The following is a 14,238-nucleotide window of genomic DNA, read 5'->3' as shown; positions in this document are numbered from 1 at the left end:
CCCTTCTTCAGAAATTTCTGAAGAAGGGTCTAGGCCCGAAACGTCAGCTTTCCTGCTCCTCTGATGCTGCTTGGCCTGCTGTGTTCATCCAGCTCTACACCTTGTTATCTCAGATTCTCCAGCATCTGCAGTTCCTACTATCACTAAATGTACCTGCTGTTTTGCAATGGATATTAATGATGGTGTGAAGAGCTTAACTTCCTGAACACATAATTTATAATGTCAGAAGACCACAATGTACAAACACTTGATCTTAACATGGGTTTAGAATGTTGATGGCCAAGTAACACAATCAACCACTTTACAAATTAATGCACATTCAGGATCCCTTCATAACAACGTGAAATTTGTACCACAACTAAAGCCTAAATTGTTTTGGTTGGAAATGATCAGGTGATAAAGTGCGACCTCAAACTGATATTCCTCGCTGGACAGTTGCCATTCAGGATGAATAGGAGTTACGTCCAGGAATGTGAGGAATGTAGAGTACAATCTCGGCTGAATACATTTTGAAGCCTGTTCTTACTGCTGGGTTACTCATTATCAGCTAATCCCTAAGCTCAATAAAGATAAACTTAACAATTCTTATATTTTGGATCTTGCTGTGTACCGATAGCAGATCTGTTAACATAATAGCAGTCACCACTCTCCAAAACAACCCACCATACACGAAGCGCTTTAAGACCTACATAAAATACACTAACTAAAGCTGTTAATACTAAATTTACTATTCAGTACAAGATGTGTGATTTAACATCATCAAGAAATGGTAGCAGCATGGGCTACTCTTAAGAAAAAGACTTAAAAGGGCAATTGGATAAATAATTGAAAGCTCAGGTACTTCTACTTTTTTTCCCCCACAGTTTCCTTTTTATTATTCAGCAAAGTTGTGATGATCGAGGATGGTGTGGGATAGGAGGGGTGGGAAGGGAAGAACAATATTAATTTTCTTGGGAAAAAATGGTTTTCAGTGTTTTTTTTGAAAAGAATGACCCAATTCTAACTGAATCACCAGATTATATCTGAAATATAAAATTGCAAATTGCTAAATGGCATTCTGGAGGTTAAAATCCTGAAGTTCTGTTCTGTTCAGACCAGTGTCAGGGCAATGAGAATAAATTTACTCAAATATGCAAGCCAGCTGAATAAACACGCAGCTAGAAACAGTTATTAAAGCAGCCAGCAACAAGCTCTGCTTTTCTATTTCAAGGATTTACATTCATGGTAAAGAGGATTAATTATAACACATTATATTCTTAAAGCTCAATGTGTAAATATGCAGTTTTATGTGGTTCTAAGAGGTCAGGGACCAAGAAGTATCCTATTCTGAAAGTCTGACCTGTGCCATGTTAGCTGAAGTCAGCTTAGGACCAAAGGATGTCAAGGGGTTCCTGGATGGAAGCATGGACCATAAGTGTGAACAAGACTGAATACAGCTGTAGTGGGGTTACAGCTGTGTCTTGTTCCAGAAAATCTGCTAACACTTCCTGCAAATTCATACATGAACAGTCATTCAGATGTTTTCTTGGAATGGTAGCCAGTGGAACCATACTCAAATCAGCACAGCGACTTGTTGGAACAGACGAGAAGATAATTCAAAACTTATGACCAACTTATGTTTTAAATGGACTAAACAGCAACAAGAATGATTTATTTTGTAAATGTGGCTTAATCACGCCAACTATAGATTTTACAAATATAAATAATTACCTGCTTTCCTTTGGCAAATCAAGCCATTTAAGAACTGTGTAAATTCTTTCTTCAAATGAAGTAGAACTTGAAAGAGGAAAAATACACAATTTTGTGAATTTGTAGTTATTCTTAAGTTTCAGTGCTAAATGAAGGAAGACAAGTTTTACTGCCACATAACTGAATTGTTTTGTAATTCATAATATTCCCAAATAGTTTGGTCATTTTCATCTTTACCATTTGGATTATCAATCATTAAAATTTGCTATCTACTTATTGTACAATTTACGATTTTCATTTCCTTGGTGAATCTGCCTTTCATCGACTACCACAGGTCTACTGAGTCACAAAATGATTGTCACTAAGTATCTATGGTCAAAGCATTCCCCACTGGTATCATTAGGCCAGATGGAGAGACTGTTCAGTATTAGTTTGGGCTGACAAGTGGCAAGTGACGTTTGTGCCACACAAATGCCAGGCTATGACCATCACCAATAAGAGACAAACTAACCACTGTCCTGGTGTTACCATCACTGAATCCCGCACTATCAACATACTAGGTGTTATCATTGACCAGAAACTCAACTGGACTCACCACATAAACACAGTGACTACAAGAGCAGGTCAGAAACTAGGAATACTGTAGCGAGTAACTCACCTCCTGACTCATCAAAGCCTGTCCACCATCTACAAGGCACAAATTAGGAGTGTGATGGAATAATCCCCACTTGCCTGGATGGGTGCAGCCCCAACAACACTCAAGAAGCTTGGCACCATCCAGGACAAAGCAGCCCACTTGATTGGCACTACATCCACAAGCATCCACTCCCCCCACCACCGACGCTCAGTAGCAGCAGTATATACTATCTACAAGATGCACTGCAAAAATTCACCAGATAACACCTTCCAAACACATGACCACTTCCATCTGGAAGGACAAGGGCTTCAGACATTTGGGAACATCACCACCTCCAAGTTCCCCTCTAAGCCACTCACCATCCTGACTTGGAAATATATCGCAGTTCCTTCACCATCGCTGCGTCAAAATCCTGGAATTCCCTCCCTAACAGCATTGTGGGTCAACCCACAGCAGGAGGATTACAGCGGTTCAAGAAGGCAACTCACCACCAGCTTCTCAAAGGCAACTAGGGATGGGCAAGAAATGCTGGCCAGCCAGCGATGCCCACATCCCACAAAAATGAATAAGAAAAAAAATTAGTGATGCAGCAGGAATAGGCACACGCTCTGTATGACAGGACATGTGTGTCTTCCCAACAGCACCTTGGCATGCTCAAAATAAAGTTCAGAATAATACCAATGCCTCCATTAACTCAAAATACAAATTGAATGATACTTTGGTAAACAAAGAAAATAAACCAGCTATTGTTCTACTCACTTATCATACAGTTTGTAAAAATTTGGATATGATCCATTTATCTTGACTTCAGATCCAGGCCAGAAAAAGGTACCTGTCTTCAAACCCTGATACATTGCTGTCAACCACAACTATAAGAAGAAAAAATGAAGTTAATATCTAATATCAAATCTCTGTACAATCTTCACAACATTCCTTTTAATCTTGAAAAAAAATCATTTATTTTCATTCTTCATAGACACAAATAACCAAAATGTTGGGTGCATGGCAGCAGCAGGACATAAAACTCTGAATCTTACCATTTTTCTCGATCAGTCTCATTGAATTTCATGAAGGATATCTCTCCATAAGTTCAGTACGTTTTCTCGCCGTCTTACAAAACTTACCTTATTATTGAATCAAAAATTGAATCAACAAAATATCAAAGACTGACTGACACTATCCCTGTGGTATCTCACTTGTGCAATTCTCGTCCCATTCTACCATCCGCCATTCCCAGAACAACTCGCCGCAGCAGGGTATATGTTGCTATTGACTGGCATCCTGGGAACCAGCACTTTTCTGTAAAAGGCCATTGTGCAACTTGACAAATACTGTTAGCATGGAGCTGCCCTACACAGTTCCTGATATTCGCCCTGGACATGGCAGCCAAGGGAAAATTGACAGCTTACTTTGTGAACAGGGACCTGGAGGTCATGGTGGACAGAGTGGTGCAGATGCAGAATTTTCTCTACCCCCACCCATGCCCAGAACCAGCAGAGGATGCACGGCATCCGACCATGCCAGCCCAGTTAGAGTTGCCACTTTGAATCAGCCATCTGGAGGAATGCATACCAATGCAGGAAATCAATTACCTTCTCACTTTTTCTTTGCTGCCGCCATGACCACCCACCAAGTCTCATGCCTTACGTCTCTCATGATTGCCTGCAATATCTTCCCTCATTCACCGTCACCCACCCCAATCTCTGACACCAATAACTCTTCATGCGCTATGCACAGCCTATTTATTCTCTTGAGCCACCTGATCACCAGCACTAAAAGCGTCTGCTGTGCCACCCATTTTCACTTCCTTTAAAGCTGCCTTTCTCTCATTCCAGGAAGGAAACAGCCCACAGCAGGGCAGAAAGCATCCAGATGGCTGGTACTTTGCCCAGCATTCAGGTCATCACCCCTTACATGGGCAGCATTCTGACCCTGACAGTCCTCACCAAGACCCTCGACAGTTATCAGAGATTGCCCTCGACTCACTGTGCCAGGACACCTTTACTGCAGGGTCTCTCTCTTGACCTAATTGTGAATCCCGCTTACAGCCATGACAAGCCTCCTGGTTTTGATCTCTGTGCAGTATGGCACAGCAGTACTGTAAGCCTCTGTGATGTACCTCTCGCAAAGGAGTGAGGCACAAAAAGTCAAGGCAAAGTAGGGATCAGAGTTGGCTCAAATGAGCGAGCACTAAAACGACAAGTGAGTCCATGAACTGGTGCATTGTCATACAGCATGGAAACAGACCCTTCAGTCCATCCAGTCCTTGCTGACCATAATCCCAGTCTAAATGCGCCCCACCTGCCTGTGCTTGGCCCATATCCCTCCAAACATTTCTTATTCATATACTTATCTAAATGTCTTTTAAACATTGTAACTGTACCTGCATCCACCAGTTCCTCTGGAAGTTCATTCCACACACGAACCACTCTCTGTGTAAATAAATTGCCCCTCATCTATTTTTTAAATCTTTCTCCTCTCACCTTAAAAATATGCCCCGCCCCCATCCTCCAGCTTGGGAAAAGATACCTGCCATTCACCTTATCTATACCCCTCATGATTTTAGAAACCTCTAAGGTCACACCTCAACCTCCTGCACTCCAGTGAAAAAATTCCCAGCCTATGCAGCTTCTCTCCCAATAACTCAAAACCCTCCATTCCCAGCAATATCCTAGTAAATCTCTTCTGAACCCTCTCCAGCTTGATACTATCCTTTCTATCACATGGAGACCAGAACTGGACACAGTACTCCTGTACAATATCAACATGACTTCCCAACTCCTATACTCAAAAGGTCTGAGCAATGAAGGCAAGTGTGCTAAACGCCTTCTTAACCAGCTTGTCTACATGTGACACAAACTTCAAAGAATAATGTAGCTGAGCCCCTTGGTCTCTCTGTTCTACAATACTACCCAAGTCCCTACTTTTAACTGTACACATCCTGAGGTTGTTTATATTACCAAAATGAAATACTGCACATTTAACTAAATTAAACTCCACCTGCCACTCCTCAGCCCATTGACCAAATTGAACAAGATCTCATTATAATCTTAGATAATCTTCTTCACCGTCTACTATACCACCAACCTTGGTGCCATCTGCAAACTTACGAACCATGCCTTCTATATTCTCATCTAAAATCATTTCTCCAAACGACAAACAAAAGTGAACACAGAACCGATCCCTGTGGAACATCACAGGTCACAGGCCTCCAGTCTGAGAAACAACCCTCCACCACCATGCTAAGCTCATCTGAATCCCACGTGACCAAATTATTCCAATTAGTCGGGCATGCGGAACCACCTTACATGTCCCTTAGCCAAGTATCCTTGCTGCTGCATTAGAACGACAGTGGCCACTGCAGCCTGAGGTGCAACATGTGTGACGGGATGTCTTAGTGGCTGACACATCAGATATCAATGTGGGACGCATATGGTTCATGGAACATGCCGAGATGTTGGTGGCTGGTGAAGTCGCTCAGTACCAACTCTGACTTTCCGTGTCAAACATTCTCAGCGTCTAGTTCATTTGATGTGTTTGGCAAGAGAGGAAGCTGCATATCGATGAGACATGATGTACAGTTAATAAGGTGTTTAATAAGCTATAAACCTTCCCAAAAAGCAACTCTCCACTGCCTAGCAAGAATCTCACATCGACACCCAGCAATTGTATAAAAGATGCAGCGAGTTGTTGCCGATGGCGAGACAGGCTTCGCTGGTCTTCGTTTGTGAACCCACCACATTATTCACCCTAACCCATGTCATTCCAACCATTGTAAGATTCCATTTGGAGTTTCCATTCTGTCAGGTCACAGATATACTAGATTTGACTCAAAAACATGAGTGGTTACAGAGAATAAAATGAATATGATCTTTCCAGATTACCTTAGATATTTTGTAACAATATAATGGCCAACTTGCTTCCCACAAGTATCTCAGTGAGGATATCAGCAAAGAGAACCAAACAAGATCCCTGATCTCCCAGACAATTGAAAGAAAAAAAATGACAAAGAAGGTATATCTGGAAACAATATATACCAGCCAAAGCAAAGAGAAAGCTGTAGCACATTACTGAAGCTGGGAGGGATTATCAGTGAATTCTTCTATTTTCCTGGAATTCATCTATCAGTCTTCCAGATTACTACAGCTATTGCGATTTACAGCCTTAATTGTCTCACCACATGGAAGCCTCGCACTCAGGTCTGCCCTGGCTCCATTGTCAATTCAAGGCCTCTCCAGGAACAAGTGGCAAATGTGTGTTTCTCAGAATGAAGAGAAGGATACAGTGGTCCTATCCAGGGATCAGTAGGAGGACCTCTGCCCTTAGTGATAGACAGTTTCCGATATATTGCAATGACTGTGATGTGGACATACAGAGATTGATTTCAAAGTCTGCAGATGATAAAGAACTCTACATTGTAGTAAACAATGAGGGGAGGATGCAAACAGATTGGTAAAATAAGCAGACACACAGCAGATAAAATTTAATAGTAAAAGAAAGTGTGAACTGCTACATTTGATGATGATGATGAGGAGAGGCAAGTTGAAATAAAACTACTAGTTTAAAGGGGATGCAGGAACAGACAGTGTGACTTTCCCTTCTCTAAGATGATGACAGTAATGACAAGCACGATGAACTAATCAGACGAGAGCACTAAAATCAGATTCTTACTGTTGAATTGAACTATAGCTCTCAACGGCAATGTGTAAAAGTCAAAATCAAGGTGTCCTCAGTGAAGAGAGGGCAGAGTTCAGTAAGGGGTATCACCATATTCAGTCTAGGGACTGGACCATTTATAGACCACAGGGAATGGCCACTGTCAATAAGGCAGGTGGTCCTTCACAAGTCTGGGAACTTGGTCAGTATCAGTACTGACAGGCAAGTGAAATCAGTTTGGACCTTTTTGGTCAGTCAGTCATATCCTATTGCAAAGTCAGGGTGGAGGACATCCTAGCAAGGTAGACTAGGGAGTGAGCGCAGTCAATCAGTGGTGGGGCTGGGGGGTGGGGTGAAATATCATCAGGGGCTTTTCAGGGGTCCAGCGTTGACACTGTTCAGGGCTCTAGGAATTTGAAATATCACGCCTCATTATATTCAGTTGCTGAGGCAATGTTCACAGTAATTGGGGGCAACTGCCAATAGGGTTGGACTTGGTACTTTATTGGAGGGGGCTGGCAAGGCAAAGCCCATCATGGTCACTCTGACCTTGATATGTGGCAGGTACAGGGTCAACAAGGGCAGCAGGAACTCGAGATTCATGAGCTCCAGGGTAAGGCAGATATATTTATGATAACGTAAAGATGCTCAACAAAAATGGGGGTGGAGGAAGGATCTTTGGGGATACATAATGTCTCCTATTATCTTGTAATCTAAGAATGGGGTTCATTCACAAGTCACAGGTGGATCCTGCAGGTAACTCATGCCAATGCAAATTGGAACCTTACATACTGTACAAGAAGGTTTCAATGTAGAGCAGTACCCTCAAAATGATAGAAGTAAGTTTCTTCATGGGGCAAAGTGTGGAGTTTGTGTACAAGATCCTCTACAAGACAACTGCAGTCACCATGACTGCAATGAATAAACGATGCTATTAATCTGCCTTCAATTTACAATTAAAGTAGAAACCAATATTCAGAGCATCCAGTTCTGCAGTGTCCTCACAAAATAATCATTAGACTTACATTGTACCCTCTGATTGCCATTTTGTGATCTCCGAGATCAACAAATCTGAATGTAATAATACACTTTTGATCGCAATCTCATCTTCCCAGTTGATTTGATTTGATTTATTGTTGTCACATTCACCAAGATGCAGTGAAAAGTGTTGTTTTGTGTGCTCTACAGGCAGATCAAAGTGCATCAGTGTGCAGAACACGGTGTTACAGCTGTAGAGAAGGTGCAGAGTGCGAGATCAACATTAACATTTGAGATGTCTGTTCAAAAGTCTGATAACAGCGGGGAAGAAGCTGTTCTTGAATCTGTTTGTATGTGCATTGAAACTTTTATATGTCTGCCCAACGGAAGAGAATATAACCAGGGTGGGAGGGGTCTTTGATTATGTTGGCCAGAGCACACAGTCTGAAGGACTGCAAACGAATGTATTACGGCTGTTTTATCCTCACACATAACAGGTAACTAGGACATGACTATTGACATAGAAGGTGGAGTGAGGGAGAAAGAATGTTAGAAGGAAGCCTCTTGGCACCTGCTCCATGCTGAGACACTATGGACACTTTGTTAGGTCACTGAGTTAAGAGCACATCTGTTAAACACTTTATGAGTGCATGTGGTTCCTCGCAGAGGTTCTACACTCCTCCCAGAGAGCATAACATGTAGCTTCATTGCAAAGGGTATTAGGAACAGGAGTCCCTTTCATAAAGGCTGTGTGTCCTATCTTGTATTTCTCACAGATCTACTTCAAATGAGATTCAACGGTTCAATCCTGTTGTATTTCTGGTGGGGCTGTTAACATGCAGAAACAGCTATAAAAACAGCTTAAAAGAGCAGGTTTTGCAGGCACAACAAGAACAGCAGCAGCTACCATCACTGCTGGCTTTTATAACTGCTGTGGAACCTCTAGAGGCAGAAGCAGCTGCACATGAACAACTACAGAGCAGCTTTCTAGCACAGAATGGATTGTCAGGCTTATTTTTATTCATTCAAGGAATGTGAACATCGCAGGTTGGGACAGCATTCAGGCTGTCCTAAAACGAGGTGGCGGGGAACTGAGTTCTTCAGCCTACTCGGTGTACGCTGTAAAGAAGGGAGTTCCAAGGTTTTGATTCAGTTACTCTGAAGGAATGGTGATGTATTTCTAAGTCAGTATGGTGGGTGACTTGGAGGGGAACTCACAAGTGTTGGTTTACCCATGTATCTTCTACCTGTCTTTCTAGATGGTTGTAGTTGTAGGTTCAGTGTTGTCGAAGGAGCCTTGGTGAATTTCTGCAGTCCGTCATGTAGATGGTATATAGTACTGCTACTGAGCATCAGGAGTGTGTGTGCTTGTGGATATAGTACCAATCAAGCTGGCTACTTTATCCTGGATGGTGTCAGATTGCACTTGACCACTCAAGTGGTTCTATCCTGACTTATGCCTTGTAAATGGTGGACAGGCTTGGGGGGAGTCAGGAGGCGAGTTACTTGCTGCAGGATTCCTAGCCACTTTTAAAGTAGAAGTATTCATATGGATGGTCCAGTTGAGTTGCTGGTCAATGGCAACCCCAGGATATTGATTTTGGGGGATTCAGCGATGGTAACGTCAATGAATGTCAAGAATTGATGGTTACCTGCCACTCTCTTGGCGCAATCTAACTTGCCACTTTTCAGCCCAAGTCTGGATATTGTCCAGATCTTGCTGCATTTGGACCTGGACTGTTTCACTATCTGAGAAGTCATGAATGGCACTAATCATTCAGCAGTGAACATCCCCACTTCTGACTTTATGATGGAAGGAATGTCTTTAATGAAGCAGTATAGGTGGCTAGGCTGAAGACACTACACCGAATAACTCCTACAGAGATATCTGGAGCTGAGGTGACTGAACTCCAGGAACCACAACCACCTTCCTTTGTGCCAGGTGTGACTCCAGGGCTCCTTTATGACACACTTAGTTATATGTGGCCTTCATGTCAAGGGCTGTCACTCTATTTCACCTCTGGAATTCAGTTCTTTTGCCCATGCTTGAACCAAAGCTGTAATGAGCTCAGGAGCTGAGTGGCCCTGGCAGAACGCAAACTGAACATGACTGAGCAAATTATTGCTAAGCAAATACTGCTTGATAGCACTGATGATGATGCCTTCAATCACTTTTTTGATGGTTGAAGTAGACTGATGAGGTGGTAATTGGCCAGATTGGATTTGTCCTGTGGGACTATTAATCCAGAAACTCAGATAATATTCTGGGGACCCACGTTCAAATCCTGCTATGGCAGATGGTAGAATTTGAATTCAATAAAGAATCTGGATTTCAGGGTCTAATGATGACCATGAAATCATTGTCAGTTGTTGAAAAGACCCATGTCCTTTAAAGGAAGGAAATCTGCCATCCTTACCTGGGCTGGCCTACATGTGACTCCAGACTCACAACAATGTGGATGGCTCTTAACTACCCTAGAGATGGTCAATAAATGATGGCCTAGCCAGCAGCACCCACATTCCGTGAGTGAACTAAAATAAAGACAGGACATTGACCTAGCATCCTTTAACATTGTGACAATGTTTCAAATATCTCAGGAGGGTCAAATAACATTGTCATTTTTGTCAAATATGTTCACAGCTATGTCAATCAATATTGATGTTGATTCATAGACATCTGTGTAAAATTCAAGCTGAAGAACTAAAATTAAAAACTGCAAATATCAAAAATTTAAAGACAACATGCTGGAAATGTGTTAACTTGGGATTCTTTTGTTACCAACATGCTATGCATATCCAGCATGTCCAATTTTTATTTCAATGAGGAAAACAGGCATTTTTCAGACTTTCACAAATTGAATTTATTCATCATTCCCTTAGTAGAATGAACGTACAAATGAAATGTATCATAAGATGATAGCTGTGTTGTAATGTTTTATGGAATATTTTTAGCATTATTCACTTTAAATCCTCGGGTCAAATAAGGTCAGCATTAATACACTGCGCTTGAAATGATTGCCTAATTCTTAGTTTGGTCTACTGATAGAATATCTTCTAGTTAGAGAGGGAACATCTCCTTGTAAAAGTGCTGTTAAAATTGGTCAAAGCTGAAAATGCTTTAAACATGGAGACAATGGATTCACTATAATAGTTAACAAAGAACGACAAGCAGTGATATTATTTTGCATCTGAACTGAAGTAAATCCCTTATATTGTGCACAAAGCAGTTAACTAGAACACAAAACTTAGGATCATTTCAGATTCAGGCATCACGTGAGAACTATTTTGAATTCAAATAATAAGCAATGCCAGCACTGGAGATTTAGGTTTCTTGATTTAACTTGAGCACATTTTATTCACACAAAAAAAAAGCAGGAAAAATTTTAGACTTAAAGACCACAGTTTTTGATCGCTCAGGCACAGAATTCTGCTTGCATCAGCAGATGTCAAGAAGTTTGGTTATGTTTACCTTCCCACTCATCTGGAGCACGATACAGAGGATGTGGAGGTGGGAACTAAATGCGTGCAGTGTGAACATCTTTAGTTTTAAGAATTAACAAAATAATAACACTGCACCCACAATCAGAAACCACTGTCGATTGGGATAATCAATTAATTAGAAAAAAAAGGCACATTTTGATGTAGTGCGGAGTTAACTTTCAAGCAGTAACATAGAATATTTTGTGTCATTTAAAAGGTATGGGTTCAAATACAGTAATTGCATTAGCTCTGCACAAACCAAGCCACTGAATTGTCCATGAAGTTAGGGGCAGAATTTCATGCTCCTCTGGATGGATAGAATTGGAGACGATAATAAAAGGATTAAACTATGCAATATGCTAATAAGACATTTCATCGCAGGAAGTGATGTAATGTCACATCGTCTTCATCATTCAGCCTCATGGCAAGATGAAGTCACAATCAGAGATTTCTTAACAGAATTATGCTTCCTTTACATCAGCAGACTATGTGACTATTCTGTATTAGTCTAAGACCAAGAATATTTTACAGACCCCTGGCCCTTGCAATTTCATCCAGAGCTTGATCAGTACGAGCCGACGGTCAGTGGCCAAATAAGACTGTTAAATGTCCACTACTAGTAATTCTAGCAATGACCAGAACGGAACTTGCCCCATGAGGAGCAACTGCACAACAAATCCTGTTGGGCTTTCCCATGGCTAACTAGAGGTGGATCCATCATGCACGTGCACATCTGTGCCCACTTGCGGGACCCAGCATCAAGGAAGGCAGGCACACCCCTGTGCTTTTGCTGTCAGCTACGCTTCTGCTACCCTTTCTGGCATCACTCACCCTAGTAGCCCTATTCTGTCTCAGTTACCTCTCTCCAAAGATACATTAGCAGGCCCAGATGAAAGACAGTGTTACACTGACAGCAGACATTGTTTCTGCTGCTAGTATTGGACATTTGCTGGCGTCACATTGGTGTCAGTTCTGTCGGATGTCTACTCTCAAAAGGAGTCCAGATCCTGCCCAAGTATGTGCCTGATACTTAAAGTTCCACAGAAGTTCCCAAACTGTTCAATACTGGGTGAATGCAGACCCTGCACAAAGTGTCAACTGAATGCACATTTATTCTTCATGTAAGATTATATTGGATGCACAGGCAAAGCAGAGACAAGCACGGGAATTCCTAGAGGCCTGGTTCTCCACTAAGAAAGCCATCAATAAACACTTTGAACTAGACCCCATATACACACCATTGCGAAGGGAAACCAGGAGTGAGGTAATCCAGCTCAACGGACACCAGGGTTTAAATAACAAGTGGGAAAACACAATGGTGCTTCATCGGAGGTCGCACTGATGATGTTACCCAGCAGGATAATGAAACGTCTGCGGAACAATGGACCAGCTTGGCAAGCCAACCAACCACAAATGCATCCATGCCATTCACTTCAACCACTCTCTTTGGTAGAGGATTTTCATTGGTCCCTACGAGCTTCCTATCTGATTAAATGCTGATCCCACCAACAAAGCTGCCCCAGGAAGAGGAATTTAAATTCCCTCCTGTTCCCTACAAGACCAATTTTACTGTTCCGATACTCAAAATGTTATTGAGTTCAATACTCACGGGTTGTCCTTTGTACCAAAGGGGATTAAACTTCTCCTTAGTTCGAAGGCTAAAAAAGGCATTCATGTCCACGTCATACATGCGATTTCCAATTACACCGTGAGATTCTGGATATAGTCCCTGAAATTGAAATTAACAGCACAAGATTTTTCTGGTATTTGTATTAACAAATTAGATTTCAGACCATTAACAGTTTAGAGTACATGAGGAGAACTGGCTTTCAGTGACTGGCAGTTTGACAACCAGTGATTATAAATTTAAGATGGTTAATAAACAAATAAAATGTGGATAAAATCTTTTCTTTTTTTTTTAAGACATTGGGTGGTTGGGATTTTGAAGTGATGGTTGAAAAGAATCGCAATTTGGAAAGAGTGGGGAAATGAGACTAACTGGATTACTCCCTGAAAGTGCTAGCAAAGATAGGTAGAAATAACATTGTACTTAAAACAAGGAACTGCTCGCCTTGCCCACTTCAGGGGAACCTAAAGGTTCAATGTGATGAATACCTTGCATTCTATACCAGAGGTGCGTAACCTGACACACTCGTAAAGCCAGTCACATTGCCAAATCACAGGCCAAACCTGAAATGACATCAATCTTTGTTTGTTTATGGTCATAAAGTCATAGAGTTGTACTGCACATAAACAGTCCAACTTGTCCACACTGAATGGATATCTAATCTGATCTAGTCCCACTTGCTAGCATTTGGCCCATATCCCTCTAAATCCTTCCTGTTCATGTAGCCATCCAGACGCCTTTTAAATGTTGTGATCGTACCCGCCTCCATCACCTGTTCTGGCGGCTTGTTCCGTACACGCACCACCCTGTATGTGAAAATGCTGCCCCTCAGGTCCCTTTTAAATCTTTCCCCTGTCCTGTCACCTTAAATCTATGTACTCTAGGTTTGGACTTACCTACCCTGGGAAAGAGACATTAGCTATTCATCCTATCTATGCCCCTCATCATTTTATAAACCTCTACAAGGTTTACACTCAGCCTCTGACCCTCCAGGAAAAGTAGCTCCAGCATATTCAACCTCTCACACAACATCATTCCTATAGCAGGGAGCTCGGAATTGAATACAGTATCCTAAAAGTAGCCTAACCAATGTCCTGTACAGCTGCAATATAATGTCCCAACTCCAATACTCAATGCACTGACCAATGAAAGCAAGCGTGCCAAATGCCTT

The 14,238-nt window shown here is 41.8% G+C and overlaps 1 protein-coding gene across 1 annotated transcript in view; it reads right to left on the bottom strand.

The window, feature by feature from the left end:
• Positions 1-14,238, bottom strand: part of LOC109919650 (venom phosphodiesterase 2-like) — a 121,000-nt gene that overhangs the window by 47,964 nt on the left and 58,798 nt on the right. Inside the window, exons 7-9 of the mRNA XM_048597008.1 lie at positions 13,050-13,169; positions 3,086-3,195; positions 1,711-1,776 (exon numbers count right to left, since the gene is read on the bottom strand). Coding sequence (XP_048452965.1) covers positions 1,711-1,776; positions 3,086-3,195; positions 13,050-13,169 — 296 coding nt within the window. The remainder of the gene's footprint in view (positions 1-1,710; positions 1,777-3,085; positions 3,196-13,049; positions 13,170-14,238) is intronic.

The sequence above is a fragment of the Rhincodon typus genome, chromosome 5, assembly GCF_021869965.1.
Source record: "Rhincodon typus isolate 14 chromosome 5, sRhiTyp1.1, whole genome shotgun sequence".
In the NCBI taxonomy this organism is placed as follows: Eukaryota; Metazoa; Chordata; class Chondrichthyes; order Orectolobiformes; family Rhincodontidae; genus Rhincodon; species Rhincodon typus.
The sequence above is the reverse complement of the archived record's forward strand: the minus strand, read 5'-3'. Positions and strand labels throughout refer to the sequence as shown.